This window comes from Equus przewalskii, chromosome 12 (assembly GCF_037783145.1).
Source record: "Equus przewalskii isolate Varuska chromosome 12, EquPr2, whole genome shotgun sequence".
Taxonomy (NCBI): domain Eukaryota; kingdom Metazoa; phylum Chordata; class Mammalia; order Perissodactyla; family Equidae; genus Equus; species Equus przewalskii.
In genome coordinates this window covers 20040179-20060724 of record NC_091842.1, presented here as the reverse complement: position 1 = coordinate 20060724, position 20546 = coordinate 20040179, and the positions used below count along the sequence as shown (strand labels likewise).

Here is a 20546-nt window from a genome sequence, read left to right as displayed (position 1 = left end):
ACCGGGGGTCCTGGTAGAAGTAGGGGGTTGGAGAAAACGGAGAGGGCTCTTCGAGGAAAGACAGGACCAGTGAGACAGGCAGGACCATAGGGAGGCACCCCTACAAGCAGAAAGATGGGAAGGGAGATGAGGCAAAATGTGGAGAGGCTGCAGAGTAAGAGCAGGGTGAGGTTTCAAGAGAAGGGAGCCTGACAGGAAGTCCCTCTACCCCCTAGGAAGCAGCAGAAATGGGTACTGGAAGGCTCAAGAAAAGGGTCCCTGAAAAAGCCAGAGCAAGGACAGGGAAGGGAATTCCAAGGAGCAGGGCAGGGGCTGCAGGGGCAGTCTGGAACAAGACGGGGCTGGAGCAGAGAAGCCTGAGTAAATACATGGTGGACCATGCCAAGAATGAAGGGGACACGGTGGGGAAAAGTGCAGTTTTTATTCTCAACCTTACTGCTCCCGGTCTTAGGGCTCAGACCTGCCCAGCCTTTCTGCAGCTGCATCATCCACCATCACCTCAGGGACTTAAGGGTGTACAGGTATTTGGCTGGGATCTGAGCAGCAGGCCATGGGTATAGATGGTGGAGAGTAGCATCTATGTCCAGCAACTCTGTTTAGGTTTCTAACCCAGGCCTCTTCAAACCTCCACTGGCTATTCTGGGCCTGTCCAGATTGGGTATTCCCCAGAGATCTGGGAGTCCTGGAACTTGCTCTCCACAGCCACTAGAGCCTTGGCCCCACCCTGTATCTGGGCTGCAGCTACTGGTGCTGCCTCTGGAGAGGGAGGAGTCAGAGCCTGGGAGCCACACAGGCCAGAGCAAGACTGGGCCTGACACCAGGCCCAAAAAGAAACCCTTGGTGGGTGGGGACAGGGGGCTTGGTGAGAGCAAGTCATTCAATCCAGAGTCAGAGACAGGTTTTTATTTAAAATTTATTGTAATGGGGTCCGCGCAAAAGGAGGGGGTGAAGGATGGGGAACATGCAGGGGACACAGGAACACGATGACATGGCCAGGGCCATAGCTTCTGTCGTGGGGGAGAGGGATGAAAAGAAAAGGCCAGGGCTGGAGCTGGGGTAGAAGAGGGAAGGGGGAGACACTGCGGCTGCATTCCCCCCACCCTAGGAAGCACCTCTAGGCCCTGGACCCCCCCATTTACCCTGGCCCCCTAAGATTCCATCTCTTGTCTTGCCTCTGGCCCTAGTGGCTCCTTCTGCTCCCCTTGACTTGTTTTCCCCTGATGATTCTCAAGTAGGATGTTTAGGGCCTGAGCCCAAACAACCCAACCTTATGAAGGTACAACCTCTGCCTTCTCCGCTTCTGCCCCTTCTCAAATCTCACCTTTTCCCCTCCCTGGGACAGAATCTTTTGATTTCCCTCCTTCCTCTCCTCCCTCCCCCTGAAAAAAAAAAAAAAAGCACCAACTCCCCAGGGAGGGGCAGCAGACAGTTGGGGGAGGGGCTGGAAGGAGGGGAGCAAGGACCATCAAGGGAGAAGGCTCGCAAATCCCTGGAAGAGCAGGGCAGGGGCTTACAGAGAGGAGAGAGGGTGAGGGCAGTGGCCACTCCTGTCCTCTGCCACCCCTGCCCACTGTCCAGGGGGCTTCAACACAACGGAGGGAACAGGTGTGTGTGTGGGGTCAGGTCTGATAAGGAGAAGAGAGGAGCAGGAGAAACAAATTGTTAAAACCTAGCGAATTCCCCTAAGAAAACATTTCTTCCTCTTTTCCTTCTGGAGGCTCCTTGGTTGGTGAGTGAAGTGTGAGGAGTTGGTGGGAAGAGAGAGGGGAAGAGGAGATGATACCAAGGGACTTTCCTCCATTTTCCCCTCTGCCCCCCACCAACTTTGAGCTCACCAGGGCTGGGAGGGAAGTGGCTGAGAGCTCACAGGCACCCCCTCGGCCCCCGAAAGGGAGCCCACTGCTGTGGGGGGGGCTGCTACTGCTGCTGCTGCTGCCGCCGCCGCTGCCGCCGCCGCCGCAGCCATTGGACAGACCTCACCAGTACCTGCACGGCGAGAAACACCAGAAGATCACAGTGCGATCTGAATGGCAAGAACTTTGCCCCTTGCCCCAGACTCTTTCCCAGACTCCTTCCCCTGGGACACAGCCGTTGCTCACTTCCTATTTGGTCCCCAGAGACTTCAACCTGCATCCTTACCCAGTTCTGAAGGGCCCTCCCTGTCCCCAGAAATCTCCCTACTTTGAGTGATAGATGGGCATCCCTGGCCTTCCTGAGATCCCCTATTGGGCCCTCTGAACCCCCTTGTCCCACATGCCCATCCCACCCCCCCCAGCCATGCCCCACGCCTTGCCTGGTGGGTGCAGGGGTCCCCCTCAGCAGGTGGGCTGTGGCTGGGGGGCATCTCCCGGGACAGGGGGGGCGGCCCCCCCCAGATGGGTCTGCATGTGGCCGGCCAGCTGGGCGGGGGTCTTGCAGTGCACGCTGCACAGCTTGCACAGGATGCGGTCAGCCCGCGGGGCCTGGAGCCCATGGTCCTTCACCGCGTGGATGCGCAGGTATGCTGCCGTGGTGAAGCCTATGGGGGGGGGGGGTGGATTGGGATGGGGGGATGGGGGTCAGCCAAGCGGAGACCCCAGAGACGGGGCTGTTCTCCTAGGCTGGGGACGCCCTCCTCAGATGGCCCTGTCCTCCTCCCACCACATCCTTGGTAACCTGGGGACAACTACTCTGCTGGGGCTGGTGGGGCACAGCCCTTAAGCTTGGGGCCTGGTTGAGTGGTGTCAACTTCGTGGCCTTAGTACCCTCATCAGAGCCCATTCTCCATGGCCACGGGATCTATCCTAGGGTGACAGGACACTGATTCCTAACCACTTGTAGGGCTGACCCTCAGCAGAGACGGCTGTGTCCCCTCCCTCCAGTGCCCCATACAGTCTCAGCCCAGTTACTCAGTGAACAAGTCAATCTGTTTAAAAGCAGTTTTCTCTGTTACTAGGGTAGGACGTGTGCTTGCTAAATGCTTGCCAAAGTACTCCACTCGCCCCAGGAGCCAAAGACAAGAACTAGTGGCTGCACAGCTGAAACCTTGCCTTCCAACCCTTGGGAACTGGCTCTCTTCATCATTCCTTCCCCAAAGCAGCCATATGTCCCACTCCCATTCTCCCAACACACACCCAGAAATTGACTCTTTCTGGTAGCAATCTTTTCCAGCCATGACCTCTTAGAACTTAGTGATCTTCAGTCGTCCCAGTGTTGCTTCATTTGCTTCCTAAAGGGCTCTAGATGCCATGAGCTCTTGGCTGCATCACCTTTAACCCACATCTGTGGAAGGGCTTCTGGGTTTGTCCCCACCCTTTGTCCCTGGCCCTCCCGGCATCCCTCAGCATGTACCTTTGTTGCAGAGCTCACAGACATGGTGAGGGCCCTGGCTGTGCACCTTCATGTGGTCCGAAATATAAGCCGAGCTCAGCATCTTGCCACACACATGACATGGCACCTTCTCCTCGTGTCGTACTGTGTGCGCCCGAAGTCGATCCTTTGTAGCAAAAGCTGCCTCACATTTCTGGGGAGGGGGGAGGGGCGTGGGGGGTGTCAGGAGAGTTAAAGCTTTGGGGAGTAGGGAGAGGGGGGCAAGAGGTTAAAGGAATCAGAGCCTTGGGGATCTTTGATCTGTAGGAAATGGGAGTGAGATGATGGGGTCTTGAAGAAGGGATGAGAAAATGGAGTGAAAAAGCAAAAAGAGAGAGAAAAAGGGGGTCTGAGAGGCTGAACTCAGACAGCTACAATGAGGATCAAAATCATGAAAACCAGGACAGGAGGAGGCGGGCTTCCTACCTCACATTTGAAGGGCCGTTCTGTTGAGTGTACTTGTCTGACGTGACTGTTGAGGTGATCCGGCCTGGGGATATGTTGGGTTTGGGGTTAGGGCCCTGGGGTGTGGAGGTGCCCCCAAATCTGCCTAATTTCGTAGGCACTACAGGCCTTTCCAAAGGTCCCTGGATTTTCTCCTAAACCCGAGGCTTCAGAGTTCTAGTTAGGTAAGAAATCCCTCCCCTCGCACAGGGCTGTCTCATGCTCCTCCCACACGAAGCTTTCCTACTACCCAACGACCCACCTCCTCTGCTAAGTACCACCCCCTGCTCCCTGGTAACTAGGAGAGGCTTTCCTCCCTCCTTCCTGGGAGTGGCTCCCGGTCCCTATCCTCAGAAACCTCCTCCCTCCCACCAGCCAAGGCCAGGCCACCTCCGTTGCTGTCCTTCCCTTCCTCCCTCCCAACCCGCAGAGTGGGCGGCTGAGGCCCTGTGCACACCGGGAGAAGCTCTTGCCACAGTGGGAGCAGTTGTAGGGCTTGTGCACAGCGCCGTCATGTGAGCGCACGTGGTAGCTCATGCGGTCCTTGCGCTTGAAGCGCTGCTGGCACACCGGGCACTGGTAGGGCTTCTCGTCCGAGTGCGACAGCTTGTGTCGGTTCAGGTGGTAGACGTCGCGGAAAGCCTTGCCGCACATCTCACAGGCGTGGTTCTTCCGGATGCGCTTTCCCGAGGCGGTCGTGGTCACCACGCCACCAGCGGCCACTGTGGCCGCTCCGCCGCCGGCTCCCGCTTCTCCCCCTCCCCCGCCGGCTCCGCTCAGCTGGGGCACGCTCAGAAGGCTCAGGGGCACCATAGTAGGCATCTTCATAGCACCCGAGGGGACTCGGCCGGCCTTGGCTCCCGTGTGGATGGCCTCGTGCCTCCGGAGATTGTAGCCGTTCTTGAACTCCTTGGCGCACAGGGCACAGATGTAGGGCCCTTTGCTCTTTGTCTTCTTCTCCAAGGCAGATGCGACCGGGGCCACGGCGACCGTCGAGGCTGGCGCTACGACGGCAGTGGCCGCGGCTGCGGCGATGGTGGCGGCAGAGACAGGGGGCGCGGCCTCGGCAGCAGGCGCCGACACCGGCGGGGGCGGCGGAGGGGGCGCGGGGGGCTGTTTCAGAGCCGCTGTGTCCACTGTGGAGGCAGCGGCCGGGGCAGGGGGCGCGGCAGCAACGGCGGCAGCGGCAGCGGCAGCTGCGGCGGCGGCTGCAGCCGCAGCCGACTCCTGGGCGGCGGCGAGAACCGGGAGCAAGTCCACCTGGAGGGGCTCGGCCGCCGGGGCCTGGGGCGTGGGTGGGGGCGCCGGCGCGGCCTGTGAAGACAAGGCGCCGTGTGGGCCGCGGCCGCGGGTCGGCGCCCTCCCGGCCACGGCCGGCCCCTACTCACCTGGAATGGACTCTGGGCGCAGCCCTGGGAGGCAAAGAAGCGGGACTGGAGCTCAGCCCCGACCTGCAGGGGGTTCTGGGCGTGACCCTGAGGTGGCGGGAAGGAGTTCATGAGGCCGCCCACCCCCCGGGAGTCCAGGCCCAGCACGGGGAAGGGGGGGGCCAACAGCGTGCAAGGGAACACGGGGAACATGGCCTCGGCCGCGGCGGGGCCCCCGGGGCTCAACGGGGGACAGGGGCGCGGGCCGCGCGGGGCCCGGGCTCGGGGCGCCGCCCCCGGCCGGCCCGGCTGGGCCGCGCCGAACGCATGGCCCGCGGGCCGCCCCGCCGCCCGCGCGCCCCGGCCGGCAGGAGGGAGGGAAGGAGGGCGCCTGGAGGGCCGCGGAGCGCGGCGGCGACCGCGGCGGCGACGCCCCCTGGGTGGGGGCTGGAGGCCCCGCGGGGCCGGGGGCCGGGGGCGGGGGCCCGGGCGGCGGCGGCGGCGGCGGCGGTTGGAGCCCGGCGGGGCGGGGTGGGGGGAGCGAGGGAGCAGTCTCGGCCCCCGCCGCGCGCGCGCCCAGCCGGCGCCTCGGGGAGGGCGGGGGAGGGCGCGAGGGAGGGAGGGGGACAGCTGCGCGCGCACCGGGCGCGCGGAGGGGGGGTGGGACGGGAGGGAGGGCGGGCGGGAGGGGGGTGGGAACGGGGGGTGGGGGCGGGGGAGGGGGTTGTTACCTGGAAGATGAAGCTGCTCCAGTTGCCGGGATCCATGGCGGAGGGAGGGAGGGAGGTAGCTCGCGCTCGCCCTGGGGCGGGAGGAGGTGGAGGCGGCAGTGGGGGAGGGGGAACCCAGGGAGGAGGCGCGCGGGACGGGCGGGAGGGGGGAAGGAGGAGGAGGGTGGGGGGAGCGGAGCACACTGCGCGCGGGGAGGGCGGGCGGGGGGCGCGAGGACACACAAGAGGCTGGAGCGGGCGCGAGCGCGAGCTCGCGCACGGCCAGCGGGAGGGGGGAGGCACGAGAGGAACTCTGGCGGGAGGAGGGACGGGGAAGCCACCCAGCAGCCCGAGTCGCCCCAAGCGCGAGACCCCCGAGACGGCCGCTGATTGGCTGACGATGGCGCAGGTGGTGGGCGCGCGGGAGACAGGGCGGCTTCGCTCTTCCCCCCCTTCAAAGATTCCACCCCCCTCCTCCCTCCGCCAGCGGCCGTTATTTCGCGCGCACGCGCACAAAACCGCTGTCGTTGCTGAGCGGGAGAATTGGGGAGCGCGCGCTGGGGGTACAGATGGGGCGGGGCTAAACTCTAAGCGCGCGCCCGCCTAACGGTCGTCATTATCTTGCTTTCGCATTGGCTTTTTGTTTCCTTTCGGCCACCGTCCTTTCCCCACTCCCGGCTCCTGCGTTTTATTTACAGTCCGGGGCTGCTTCATGTTTTCCCAAAGATGGCGCCCAAAGAACTTGGCTGAGGGTGTTAGTCGTCCACCCAAGGGCAATTATACCCCCGGCCCTGCCCCCACAGTCCCAAAAATCAGGCTGAAGCACCGGAGTAAAAACTGTATTTACACAACAAGCGGTTATACAAGGATTTTAAAAAAGAGGAGAGGAGCCGCGGTCAGGAGGGGTGGCAGCGCAGGCCCGCAGCGAGACCCAGGATGTTCGCCTGCAACACAGGAGGGAAGGGAGAGCAGCGTTAGAGCCGGGGCGGGCGCAGGCTGGGGAGGAGGGGGCCGGGGCCCAGCCCGAGCTCACCTTCAGGAAGGACTCCATGTGTTTCCCGGACATGCCCTCCACGCGTCCCAGGTCTTCCACCTGGCAGGAGGGCAGCGATGGGGAAGGGGTCTAGGGCGTGCCAGGCTCTCCCTCCCCCCAGGGCCCACTTCATTCCGGGGCTGCCCTCCCTGGGCCATTACCTGGCTGAAGGGGCCGTGGAGCTCCCTCCAGCCCACGATGAGCTGCGCCTTCTTTTGGCCAATGCGCTGCAGGCTGCGCAGATCCCGGGCTGAGCCTTTGTTCAGCAGATCTAAGATTTTTTGGCGCCCCTGGGTCAGTAGCTCTGGGCTGATCTGTAGCTCCCAGCAGTCGTTAGCCTTCTCCTCCGACTCTGAGGCATCCAAGGACTCCAGCTATGAGGCAGGGGGAGGTGAGTGACAGAAACAGCAGAGTTTGCTGTTCTGCCCGTGGCAGCAAACTGCTTTGGACTCCTCTGCCACGGATAGGAGCCGAACAGCAGCTACCTCCCGCCCTCCCTAGCCTGTCTCTCCCTCCTGTCAAGTTGCACAGAAACCTTTCCCTCTGGTCACTCACTGGGCTGACTCTCATTTTATCCAACTTGTGATAGAGTGGCAGCAGAGTTGCTGTGAAGATCATATGAGTTAATAAATGTAAATAGCTAATAAGTGTTCTGACAGGTTGTGTAACTCCACGGCCAGTGCTCTTCCCACTAGAGCTCACTACCCCTTACTTCTAGGCTCTAGGTGTAGCCTAAGCCTCCAACTACTCTCACCTTTCTCTTCCCGCCTTTCCTCTTCAGGATATGGATCTCGGCATTTGGGGATGCTGCCTGCTCTTGAACTGAAAGCAAGAATCGTGAACTCGAGTCACCCACCCTGGTAGCCACATGGTTCTCCCGTTTTTGATTCCCCAGTTCCCCTCCACCCCAAGTTAACCTCTTCTTTTGTTGTGTTTCCATGACCTTTCTTATAGTGTATTTGCAAGTAATCTCAGTTGGTCTTGCATGATAATCATTCATGCTCTTGTCAGTCTACCCCATTGTACTAAATGCCTGAGAGCAGAACACCCAGCTCTATTTCAGATCCTCCTCACCCCTCCTTCGGGCTGGCCTATGGTGGGAGGACACGAGTGACATGAGGACAGCTGCTTCTAACACCTCCTTTCTGAGATCTGTTATCTGGGCCCTCCTGGCCCCCAGAGCCAAACTTACTCAGTTGTAGGGGCATCACCACAGCCTTTTTGAGGGGCTTAGCCACTGTGACTGTGCGGCGGCCAAGGGGTCGGAGCATTATGGGAGAGCAGTTCTCTTTCTCCTTTGGGTCCGTAGCCTCCTGGGCTAGCACCTTGGCTTCTAGTTCTTTTTGCTTCATCTTAAGCCTCTGTTGGAAAGGATCAGGAAATGTGACCCAGAGCCAATTCTAGGTCAGCTTGAAGGGCAATGAATTAGGAAATTGAGTGTGCAGGCAGTGTGCCTCGCCCTAGAGGGCAGGGCGAGGACCAATGGGAGAAGCTACCAGGAGATAATTGGAGCCCAATATAATTAAGGGTTTTCTAATGATCAGAGCTGCCCAGAGGTGGAATAAGCCACTTGGTGAAACACTGAAGGGAAGGACTGTTCAAGCAGATTCCTAAGTTAACTTGAGCTATGTTTCAGGAAATGGCAGTGTCTTGCATTTGTTCCTTTTACCTAGAATATTTTCTTCTTACATGTGATCTCAATTATTTTTCAAAGTTCAGCCATGTTAAGGACATTAAAGCAGGAGCTGGAGAACTGAGGGTTTCCGGGGTGGGATGAAAACTGGATCTGATCCAGCCTTTCAGTGCCCTTCCCTATCTGAAGATCCTCGGATTGCTTCTCAAGGCCGGTAGGAATCCCAGCCCCCACACCCTCAACACTTACCTCAATCTCCAAATTCTTCTCCTCCACTGTCTTCATGAGCACCATCCGCTCTCGCCTTGGGGTGCTCAGCAGAGGGGTCCCCTGGCTCCCCTGGGAACCCAGCAGGCGGTCCAAGCTTAGGAGGCGCTCCAGCATGGCTGGGTCCATGCTACTTAGCTTCTGTAGGGGGCTGAGCAAAGAGGTTACTCCCTATCTACCTCTTCTCTCATCACCCTCTCCAGCAGCAGGATTCCCCTCATCATGCCTTAATGTGGTATATTCTGTGGTTCCAAAACCCTAGTGTTAACTTTCTGGGCAACTATGAGCAAGTCATCCAGACTCTCTGGATGCAGTGTCTTCATCAGGTGAATGGGGATCGATCACTACTTGCCCAAGTAACCTCTCAGGGATGCCAGGAAATCAGATGAGAACAAGCATTTAGTAAACAACTGCGTTCCAGGTATTCAGGATCTAAGACATTGCTCTGCTGGAGGTACTTACTAATGAAAAGTAAGAGACCTTGATAAGGTGATAGCAAGGGCTGTGTGCCTGTCCATTTGGAGGAGCAGCTGGGGAAAGGTGCACAGAGCCAGTCATCTTCAGCAGGGTTTTGAAAGCCACTGAAGGACTCAAGTGCCAAGCCTTTCTCCTGTGGGCAGCAGCAAAGGCCTATTCAAGCAGAGTCCGGGACTTAATCTAAGCATGATGCCTAACTTTTGTTCCTTCTGTCTGGAATTTTTTCTCTCACATCTGATCTCAATTATCATTCAAAGTCAGTTTGATGCCACCTTTCCCATGATACCCAGCTTGACTGTGTTATCTTTTTTCCTACACTGTGAACTAGTTCCTCAAGGACAGAGACTGCCCTGTTGTTCGTGCGCAAGTGCCTAGGAAGAGCAGGATCAGAAAATATGGGTGAACACTAGAAGTCGTTTCTTCCTTCCTGGCTCTCACAGAACAAGAAGCTCCTCCTTCCTTATTGCACTCTGTAATATCTACCTTGCATCATATACTGATGTTCCTGTAGGAAATATCCCCTTCTGAAACATGAGCCCCCTAACGACAGGGTCTAAGTAGGTCTGATGTGCCCCATCTCTGAGCTTACCCAGGGTGCCAATCAGGCAGAAACCCTGCCTGTTCACATGTAATACAGATGTGCAGGTGTTTCTGAGTTTGTACACAGAGGAGAGGGGACTGCTGAAAAGTGACTTGAGAAAGACAAAATTGAGAGATGAGGTTGTGAGTGAGCAAGCACCTTTTGTGTATGCCATCCTTCCTCAACTACAACAGCCCCCTGGGGCAGAGTGTGCACTAATCCTTGGCCTTCTCAGGTCACCTCTGTTCAGCAGTCTTAGGACTTATACAGTGTAGACAGGCTTTTGGGGGGCTCAGAGTAGAAACAGGGCAAAGTTAAAACTGCAACTGGCTCCTTGGAGAATCATGGTTAGACACAGAAAGCAGGACTGCTTAACAGGCGTGACCTGAGGATTAGTGCGTCCTGGGCCATGAGGTGGGGCTGTCAGAGCTGGAGAAGGGAGGACACACACACAGAAGGGACTTAGTGTAGAGAGGCTTTGTTTGGACTGAGGGTAGAAGCAGGACAAAGTTAGGACAGCAACCAGCTCCTTGGAGAGTCATGGAGAGGTTGACTCTAACACAGGCTGAGGGATCTCAGCAAGACATTTCTTCATCTCTTGTCTCCATTGCCTTGTTCTTATCCTCTGTACCTGAAAGACCTGATCCAGATTATTCCTTGAGCCAGAAGCAAAAGTGCTTGTCCTTGAAACAGATGCCCCCAAATGTGAGGTTTTGCTGCCTAAAGAGGTTGGAAAATGGAAAGGGAGGGGACTAGAAGCTCTAGGAGGAGACCTCCTTAGGGCCCCAGGCAGCAGCACTGAGGACAGAAATTGATCTTAGCACTTCAGTGAATTCAAGAGAGCAGAATTTTGGGTGAATGGGAGAAGAACAAGTTGGCAGCTCAAGGATCTTCCGGGCTAAACCTGCTGCTGCTTTGCACCCAACCCAGACACAACAGGAAAGGAAATATGCCCAAGACCCCTCCCCCTCTGCTCACCTGAGTTTCTGGGAGGCAGAGGCTGGAGCTGCTGGGGGCTCAGGACTCCCAATCTCTTCTTCCTCAGGGCCTCGGGCTCTCTTTGCTTCTGATGGGCCTAGCAGTTCTTTCTGAGACAGTTTAACAGATGCCAAGACTAGGGGAAGATGGGGGTGGTGGTCAGCCTCTGTGCTGATGCTTGGTGGATCCAGCCAATTCCTCAATTGTCCAGATCTGGCCTTTCCACTCCTGCCAACCCCAGTCCTCACCATGAAGCTGCAGGCTCTCATTAGTAAAAGGCCGGTTGATCACCTCCTTGGACCTGGCAGCAAAGTTGAGCGCAGAGACTGTGTCTAGGTAGAAGCGTCTCTCAGGGGCAATGTTGGCAATGAGGATGCTGTGGGCTGAGCCACCCAGAGAGTCCTAAGGCATGGGAATTGGGCAGGGTGGGTGAGTCAGAAGCCCGCCCTCCCATTACTTGACTGCTATTCCCCAACCCCGCAGCAGGCCTGAGAACCTCCTTCTCCAGCCCCTTTTCCCTGAGATGGGCGGCCCGACCTGCAACAGGCGAGTGAGCTTGCTGTCCCGGTAAGGCACACGAGGGAGACCCTGGTTCAGTGCATCTACCACTTTGCCCAGTACAAAGAGGGAGGTGTTGATGGCTCCACTCTCCTTCAGCCGCAGGCCCTTGTTGCCTGTTCGCCGGTTGTCCTCTGAGCCAGCCAAGTCAATCAGGTAGAGTTTCCCCTCCCGCTGGCGAAATGGGGCCAAACGTTCCCGCTGATCCACCTGGGAGTAAAGAGCAAGGGCCTCAGGCTTAGCTCAGGCTGTAGAGGCTTTTAAGGTCCTCACCCCTGTCAGTGGGCCTCACCTTAACCAGGAGCACAGCATGACTGCGGGAGGAGCGCTGGTTGAGCCGGGTGGCACCTACAGTCCGATTTTGACTGGCTGGCAGGAAGTGCCGCTCAAAATCAGCAAAGCTAGTGATGGGCTTCTGCGTGAGGCCTGGAATCAGGATGTTTCCTCGACAGTCTTCTCGGATCACCAGGTCTCCTGATGCAGGATCCAAGAGATCTAATACCTGTTTGAGCAGTGAGAGGTAGAGCCAATTCCCCAGACACAGGCTGTTTACTTCTTGGGGATCAGTCTCTTTTTCTCTGATGGAATCTCACAAGTTTTACCATCTGCTACCCCAAACTTTGTCATTCCAGGTCGTACCTCCTTGCTAGAGCAGAGCTTCATGTTCTAGAGCTGGGTCTTATTTTGACCCTTTTTCTCTTCCCTTTCCAATCAGAGCAGGGTCTCACCTTTTCCTGGTAGATCTCTAAGTAGGACATAGTGACAGAGAGGGCCCATGGCCGGCCCTCAGCACCCTCCTCCCTTGTGAGCTGTAGGAGATCCATGAGAGCCCTGGGAATCACTCCAGGTTGCTCTGGGCTGCCCAGCATTGTGTGCGTCTTCCCTGGGGAAAGAGTGGAGAGAGCTGTGAGATTTTCCTCCCCACACCCTAGCCCTTTCTGACTCATAGCTGTTCCCTATCTGGCTCCCTCACCTGCCCCTGTGGGCCCATAGGCAAGCACGCTGGCATTCTGCCCTTCCAGCAAGTGCCTTAGGATGGGCTGCACAGATCCTGCATAGATGTCCTGCTGAGAGCTCCTCTCCCCATAGAATGCATCAAACCTGTAGGCAGGAAGAAAAGAGGAAATTAGTGGAGCGTTCCATTCTCACCTAGACCTAGAGGATAATACTGGCCTCAGATTTAAAAGAGTCTCTATCCCTTTTCTTGCACAAAGACCTTAGAAAGCACCCACTCAACACCATCCATCCCAGTCCCTATACTGGTGTTAGGAATATGGAAATGATCTAATGTCCCTGCTCCTGGGAGTTCTGCAGTCTAGTGGGATAGATATATATTCATACTTTGCTGTGATTCAGGAAATGAAGATGAGAACACACTAGAAGGTGTAGCTAATTCTTCTTGAGGAAGGAAGATTTTGCCCAAGAGAGAAGAGAAAGCTATTCTAACTATCAAAAATAGCACATAGACAAGACATGGTATGAAAGGGCAGAGCTTCCCAATCTTTTTCACATCACAGTATATATAGAAAGTAGTATTTGTACACCATAATGGAATAAATAGAGGATACTGCTTATGACTAGGTGAGACTCATCACACCTATAGTCCATTCGTTGCACTCTGGTCAAGAAGCTGTGGCTGAGGCCACAGCAGGGATTAGTATAAGTAGAGTATAGCATGTGTTAGGGGTATGAGGCTGGAAAGAAACTAAAGCCAAACTGTCAGGGGCCTAAAATGGGGTTGGCAAACTTTTTCTGTAAAGAGCCAGACAGTAAATATTTTAGGCTTTGTGGACCATATGGTTCCTTTCACAACTACTCGACTCTGCCATTGTAGTCGGAAAGCAGCCATAGACAATATGTAACTAAACAAGCATGGTTGTGTTCCAATAAAGCTTTATTTACAAAAAGTCTCCTGGTCAGATTTGACCTGCAGGCTGTAGTTTGCCAGTCCCTTGCCTACAATGACAGGCCAAGGAGTCTGAACTTTAAATCTCCACTGGGATTTTTTTTTTTTTTTAGATTTTGTTTTTTTTTCCTTTTTTCTCCCCAAAGCCCCCTGGTACATAGTTGTATATTCTTCGTTGTGGGTCCTTCTAGTTGTGGCATGTGGGACACTGCCTCAGCGTGGTTCGATGAGCAGTGCCATGTCCGCACCCAAGATTTGAACCAACGAAACACTGGGCCGCCTGCAGCGGAGCGCGTGAACTTAACCACTCGGCCACGGGGCCAGCCCCTCCACTGGGATTTTAAAGTAGCTGTCCTTGTGAGTATCTGGGTGGTCTTCTCTGATACCACCCAGCTGCAGCCTATGTTGGCTGGCTGGTCTATGTACCTCCAACCCTTCCCACCCCTCCCCAAGACCCTAGCTGGGGCTCTCCTGCTCACCTTTGCTGCTCCTTCTCCTCTTTGTGCCTATTTCCCCCACAAGACTGTGAACAGTAGTAATGTGTCTGATTTAGCTTCCAGTCTTTTCCCACAGTATCCTACAGAGGACCCATCACAATGGGCACCCGTGAACATTTCCTGAATGAACAAATGAAGCTGTGAGGAACAAAGCTGTACTAAGGAAGGAACAAGGATCCTGAAGAGGCAGGTCTGAGAAACCATCTGGGCAACTGATAGTGTGAGCAGGCCTAGGTGATCCCTAGTGTCACAGAGATGGGAGGGAAGAGTGGCCTGAACCTTACTGGTATTTAAGAGTCTCCTGGTGGTTCCTCCAGTTGGCAATCTCTAGAGAACAGCTGTCCAGGCCCCGTACACAGGGGGTATCATTTTCTCCAGCTGTTCCATCCACAAATGGTCGCAGTCGTACAGCCACCCTTACTCGAGCTGGAGGTGGGCGCCGGCCAGCTCCCACCTTGCTTAGCCGACAGCGACCAGCTCCTGAAGGAGAGAAGAGAAGTTTTAGGCATGAAGTATGGTGAAAGCACAGAGGAAGCAGGGACCAGCTTTGCTGAGAGGTAGGGGTAGGAGTCTTGGAGGAGGAGGTACTTGATGTAACTGAGCTCTGAAGGATGAATAGGAGCTTGCCAAGCATTCCAGTCATGTGCAAAAGCATGGAGGTGTGAAAGCGTGGCTTCCCTGGAGAACTGGTGGGGCAGGACTGGTGTGTGTTCTGTTAGTTAGGGTGAGCAGAGAAGGGCAAGACGGAAGAAAAAGATGAATCCAATACATGGTCTCACAAGGAGTACAGCGGGAGTTGAAGGAGAGAGATTATATACAGGTCAGGGACTGTAAACCACATCGTGTACTTCGCAAGCATTAACATTTATTAAGCACTGACTCATGCCAGGCATACTTTAATCTTCATGGCGTCCCTGAGATGTAGGTTCTATTAGTCCTTTTTTACCAAATGAAATGGCTCATAGAGGTGCAGTAGCTCTTCTGAGCACCAGGATATTTTATACATGGGGCCATTACTTTATCTTGTATCATAACCTACATTTTATCTTTTTGCTCTTCAAAGGAGGAATAAGCAGAGCCTATAAACAGAATAAATCCCCAGCATCTTATAGACTAGAGACCTCCATAACCTTGACAGAGAGGCAGGGAAAATGGCCTGGAGGCTGGGGTCCTAGGGATATCATTGGGAGGGCCAGAGGCCACAGCTCCTTTTGGGGAAGGTCTTTCCACCCTGGCTGTACTGTGGGTGTCCCCACGCTTGGCCTCAGTTCCTTCCCTGCTTGATAAGTAGGTCCAGTGTGGTGTAGATTGTAATGTGTACACAAATAACCTGGAAGATCTTGTCAAAATGCAGATTTGGCATCAGTCCTTGGGGTGATGCATGAGATTCTGCATTTCTAACAATCTCCCAGATGCTGCTGGTGGGACACACTTTGAATTGCCAAGGTGTTCGTAGACCAGTATCCTGCGGGGTTGTTCTAAACATTAAAACAGTTGACATTTGCCCCCACCCAAAACCAGTCAATCAACTGCCTTACTTTTCTGTGCCTCTATTTCCTACCTAGGGTTTACAATATATACTTACATGTGTATGCCTACATACACACACTCTCTAAACTGTTAACAATGGTCTTCTCTTGATGGGGTATTATGTGGGTTTATTTTCTATGTTAACTAGTTCTATAATGTTGTAATGTTTGCATTAAAAACAACACCACCACCACCATGGATGTCCCTGTTTGGCAGGAGTAAGGTTGAGAGGCAGCCTCTAGTCTCTTTTTGTCCTTGCTCAGTTTGCAAAAGGCAGACATGCAATCCTTCTCTATTGTAAGCTTTCTGTTTAGTTTGCTTCTGATAATTAAATCTAAGTCATTTGGAAAAAGAAAAAAGGTTATGAATTATTTTTATCATCAGAAAACACAAGATAAAACTAAAAAAAAAAAGCGTCTTTATTTTTATGAGGACTGAATGAGCTGAAAAATATGTTATGAGGAGGGTACTTCTTTATTTTACATTGGGGGATACCATACTGTGGCTCACAGCTAACAGCTGAATTCAAACCTAGATCTCTTCACCTCCAAAAATCTGCTTTTAATGAGGATGCCATATTGCCTCCCTATTATATACCAACTGGGGAAGTTCTTGGTAGCTCTGATTCCTTTTGTGCTGGTGGTAGCAGCTGGTTGTTGGGAGTCATAGACCTCATCTAAGGCAAGAGGCCAACACAAAAACATCAAGACAAAAAGGTGGGCAGACTACCCCTGGAAAGAATCTTACACATACATGGGGCATACTCATAAGCAGATGGCCTATTTCAAGAACTGGGCTTCTGTTCCTTCATCTGACACGTGAAGCTGGTAACACTATTTCTCACTTTCTGGTTTACAAAGCACTTGGACATCTAGTTTTCATTTGATCCTCATGGCAATCCTGAAAGTCAGCAGCAAGTAAATAGGAACCTGCAGATGCACCTGCGCAGATGAGAAAACTAAGTTGCAAAGATGTTCACCAACTTGTCAAAAATGTGTGCAGGAGCCTTTCCCTTGCCTATCTTTCTCAGATTTTTTTGTGAGAACAGAGAAAGACGAGAGAAACAGAAGCACTTAAGGAAGCTTAGTGATCAATTCAAGGGGAAGGGAAAGTCTGTGGTGACCTAGAAAGAGGGTAGATTCTGCTCAGACAGAGGTGAATGTCAATTCCAGCTCTACCACTTACTAGCTTGTGACCTTGGGCAAGTGGCTTAACATTCATGTGCCCTGTTTCCTTGTCTCTAAAGTGGAGTGGAATGGGCCTTGGAAAGGCTTAATGAGGATTAGAAGAAGTAACATATAAAATGCCATCACAATAACTAGCACATAGTAGGTAGGTTCATCATTCAAGGTAAAATGGCCTGGGTTCAAATCCCAGCTCTGCCACTTAAAACTAACTAAATAATCTGGAGAAATTATTTTCTATTCCTGTGCCTCAATTTCCACACCTGTAAAATGGGAATAAAAATATCTACTAGTTGGGTTAAGGCAGTAAATAAGGTAATTCAAGGTAATTCATGTAAAAGTGCTGAGAACAGCATTGGTACTTGGTAAAAGCTCAGTAAGTGTTTCATTTTACATTCATCCCCCATTTTCCAAACAAGGAAACCTCAGTATAGAGAGGTTAGCTAATTTGCCCCTGGTAAACAGCCAGTTAGTGACAGAGCTTCAAATGAAAGTCTAACTCTAGAGTTCGTTAAACGAAACCCCAGGCCTTCTCAGCCCCTTCATCTTTGTATCTCCATGGGCCTTGGAGTCAGACAAGTTCCACCTACTAGCTGTGTGATCTTGGGAAGGCTTCTTAACCTCTTCAAGCCTCAGGTTCTTTTTATAAAAATAACTACAGTATCTACCCTCATAAGATTGTGAGGAGTCAAAGGAATAATGTACATACAACGTTTAGCACAATGCCAACAGCAAGGACTCAGTAAATGTTAGCTGTTGCTATTATTATTACACTCTTTCTCTTGCTACTCACTTCTCAAGGCAGCAACTCACTTTTGCCCTCACCACTCAGCAGGGTCATCAATTACCTCCTTACTGTTAAATCCAGTAGACATGCTCGGTCCCCATCCTATTTGACTTCCCAGCAGTATTCAACATCCTTGATCTGCTTTTCTTTGGGAAATAGACTTTTCCCTTGCCACCCACTAGCTCTCTCTTCACTCCTTCTTAGTTTCTGCCAGTCTTAAATGTTTTTCTAGGCTCCTTCTAGCCTCTCTCTAGACCAGAATTGCTCAATTTTGACACTATTAACATTTTGGGCTGAATAATTCTTTGTGGTGGGGCTGTCCTGTACATTGTAGGATGTTTAGCACACACTATGTACTAAACACGTCAGTAGCATTCTGCACCCCCCTCAGCCCCACCCAACTGTAACAACCAAAAATGTCTCCAGACATCACAAATGTCCCCATGGGGAACAAAATTGCCCCTAGTTAAGTACCACTACCTTGATTCATTTCATGGGCATGGTCACCTGCTCTCTTGGCTCCAATTACTATCTTAAAGCTGATGACTCCTAATCGACACCTCCACACCACAGCTCTCTCCTGAACTTTGGATCCACATTCCCAGCTGCTGCCCTGACATCTTCTCTGACATGGCTGTCAGGTACTTCAAACTCCTCCTGTCCTAAACAGAACCCTTCCCCATCTCTCGCAACCTCATCTTCCTTCCATGCTCTCTAACGAGAATGAATGGAACCAACTCCAAAAATGAGAGTCTTCCTTAACTCTACCTTCTCTCTCACTTCCCGCATCAGTTACTTATTAACATCTGTCAATTCTACCTTTTTAAGTGAGTCCACTTCTCTCCATTCCCACTGTACAATCTTTGCCAAAGTCATCATCTCAACAGTCTTCCAGCCGGTCTCCCTGCCTCCAGTCTCACTCCCTTCCAATCATTCTCTCTCCCCTTCTTTCCTTGCACTGTAAGCTCTCAGCCATTATGAATTTCCTTCAATTCCTACAACACACCAAGTTCTCTCACACCTTTGGGCCTTTGCACATGCTATTCTCTCTCCCTGGAATATCTTCTTTACCCCACCTACCCCCCAAGTGACTGAGGTAAACGCTTATACCTTACTTCCTCTAAAAAACTTTCCCTTGTAAAATTACTCTCCCACTAAGGCATTGTTAGGTGTACCTATGGCTCTCTTTAGCTCCTCCATCTAAGCACTCATCACACCCCACTGTAACTGCACATTTGTCTGCCTTCTCCATCTGACTGTGAACTCAGCGACAATAAGTCTTTTTCTGCTACCCTTTGTATCTCCAATGCCTGGCAGAGAGTAGGCTCTCAAGGAGTATTTGCTGAACAGGTTAAGATGTGGTGAATGAACTAACATAAAACATGGGCTTGTTCGTTCCCTGTTTTCATCATAAAAGTGGCTCACTGCCATTCTTGCCCCAAAGCTCAGTCCAGGGGAGGAGGGAAGGAGAAGCACACATAAACAAGTGCTTACACTACATCATAAAAGCAATTTTGAGGGTGCACAAGGCTAGCACTTACTTATTATAATTTCCCCCCTCCCACAATTCCCAATTTTCATTCAGCTTAACTCTTTTTTATTGACTAGGAATTTAAGCCAAAGAGAGCAACTTTAACCTCTCTTTACATCATAAATAAGAAATCATTTCATAGTCTTGTCGTCCTGCCACGGCCTGGCAAACTCTTATCCAACCTTTGAAACCCACCTTAAATATCACTTCCTTAATGAAGTCCTCCCAGAATACCCAAGGGTTTACTTCAGATTCTAACTCTCATAGCATATAGATAGATATATATACACAGACATACATATCTCTCATTGCTTTTCATATTATATGTTTATATGACTACGGAAACAGACTATAAGCTCTTGTAGGGAAGGGACAGTATTCATTCAAGCATTTTTACGATATTAACTATGTACCAGACACAGTGGGTCTTGGAAGGATGAGGGGAGGTTGGGCTCAGACAGCAGGAATATGATGTGCTTGGGCATAATAGTTAAGAGCAGAGGCTCTAGAGTCAGACTGCCTGGGTGCAAATTCAGACCCCAATATTTACTAGCTGTGTTAACCTTGAGCTAGTTACTAAACACATCGTGCCTCAGTTTCCTCATCTGTAAAACGGGGACAATAATAGTAACCACCTCATAGCATCGCGTTGAGACTAATTAATCACCATAAATGCTTGCAACTGTGCCCGGCACCTAGCAAGGGCTCAATATGTGTTTGACATTCTACTAAATAGCTTTGTTTTGCCACAGAACCTGACAAACAGGGACTCAAATAAACTACTATGGTGCCCACCTAATCACTACCAGAATTCAGTCTACAGGCAGAGAGGAGACGCATATGTAAACAAAGACTCGCAAGATTCTGAGTGTCCTCACGGACTTTCCAACCCTACCATAGCACTGACTTCCACGGCTGGAGTGAACGGAAACAGTCCCTTATTTCCCTTTTTCTGGGGTCTTAGCGCATCTTATGCTGTGGACTCACACCCAGCTGCAGCCCAGCTGAGCCCCGCCTGCCCTGCGACAGCCCTCAGGGATCTCCCCGCACCCAAACACGTCATATACAGAACCCTTCCCCCTAAATGCGCGTCCAGCTCCCTTCCTTTCGTCCTTACGGTGAGAACGTTAGCCACTTTCACTCGCTTATTCACGTAATCTCCTGAGATCGGGACATCGTCCCCATTTTACAAAAACACTGAAGCTCACAGAGGAAAAGGGCGCTGGGCTCAAACGAAACTAGTGCCGGAACCGGGTCTCAACCCGGGTCGACTGATCCGCGCGGACAGCAGGAAACAGTGAGAAGGAAAGAGCGAGGTGGGCTGCCCAGTTTGCGACTCCCCACTCCCACCTTCCCCCTCCGCGCCCCCGCGCCGTTCTGGCTCTCCGGACAAGCCGCGGAGTCCAAAGCAGACTCCGACGCATTACCCTACAAGGCTCCAGGCTTCGTCGCCCCGCCCCGCCAGGCCGGCATCGCATACCCGAGGTCGCTGCCGCCATCCCGCGTCGCCTCAGCTGCGCCGGAACCTCCGCGTCCATTCCACTCTCTCTTTTGACTGCCTGTCCCATTCGAATTTCCCGGTGCCCCGCCCCCTCTACTAGGCTCCACCAATCACGGCTACTCGCCGCCGGAAGCCCCTGCTTGCGGCTGCAACTATTCCGCCCTTTAGGGCTTGCCTCCGGGTGCCGCAAGAAAAACTTTCCCCTGGCAGAGGAC

The 20546-nt window shown here is 53.0% G+C and overlaps 2 protein-coding genes across 11 annotated transcripts; both read right to left on the bottom strand.

The window, feature by feature from the left end:
- Positions 1 to 895: 895 nt before the first annotated feature.
- On the bottom strand, positions 896 to 6421 carry MAZ (MYC associated zinc finger protein). Of its 10 annotated transcripts, none has more exons than XM_070568054.1 (7): positions 5891 to 6416; positions 5181 to 5267; positions 4250 to 5106; positions 3775 to 3838; positions 3331 to 3502; positions 2294 to 2518; positions 896 to 1986 (listed from the first exon to the last, which is right to left on the bottom strand). In XM_070568054.1, the coding sequence occupies exons 1-6, from the start codon at positions 5924 to 5926 to the stop codon at positions 2316 to 2318; spliced, it is 1419 nt and encodes a 472-aa protein (XP_070424155.1). In that variant the 5' UTR covers positions 5927 to 6416; the 3' UTR covers positions 896 to 1986; positions 2294 to 2315. The 10 variants fall into 10 exon arrangements, 8 of the variants coding, with proteins under 8 accessions (XP_070424155.1, XP_070424152.1, XP_070424153.1 ...); XM_070568051.1 differs by having other exon boundaries at positions 4250 to 5076; positions 5891 to 6375; XR_011524765.1 differs by lacking the exon at positions 5891 to 6416 and having other exon boundaries at positions 3331 to 3639; positions 5181 to 5519.
- Positions 6422 to 6692: 271 nt separating this feature from the next.
- KIF22 (kinesin family member 22) lies at positions 6693 to 20541 on the bottom strand. The gene is made up of 14 exons (XM_008514284.2): positions 20311 to 20541; positions 14083 to 14278; positions 12369 to 12496; positions 12124 to 12278; positions 11688 to 11897; positions 11375 to 11605; positions 11086 to 11239; positions 10838 to 10973; positions 8785 to 8953; positions 8095 to 8263; positions 7657 to 7724; positions 7064 to 7276; positions 6903 to 6962; positions 6693 to 6813 (listed from the first exon to the last, which is right to left on the bottom strand). Exons 1-14 carry the CDS (start codon positions 20396 to 20398, stop codon positions 6766 to 6768), a joined length of 2025 nt encoding a protein of 674 aa, XP_008512506.1. The 5' UTR covers positions 20399 to 20541; the 3' UTR covers positions 6693 to 6765.
- Positions 20542 to 20546: the final 5 nt, after the last annotated feature.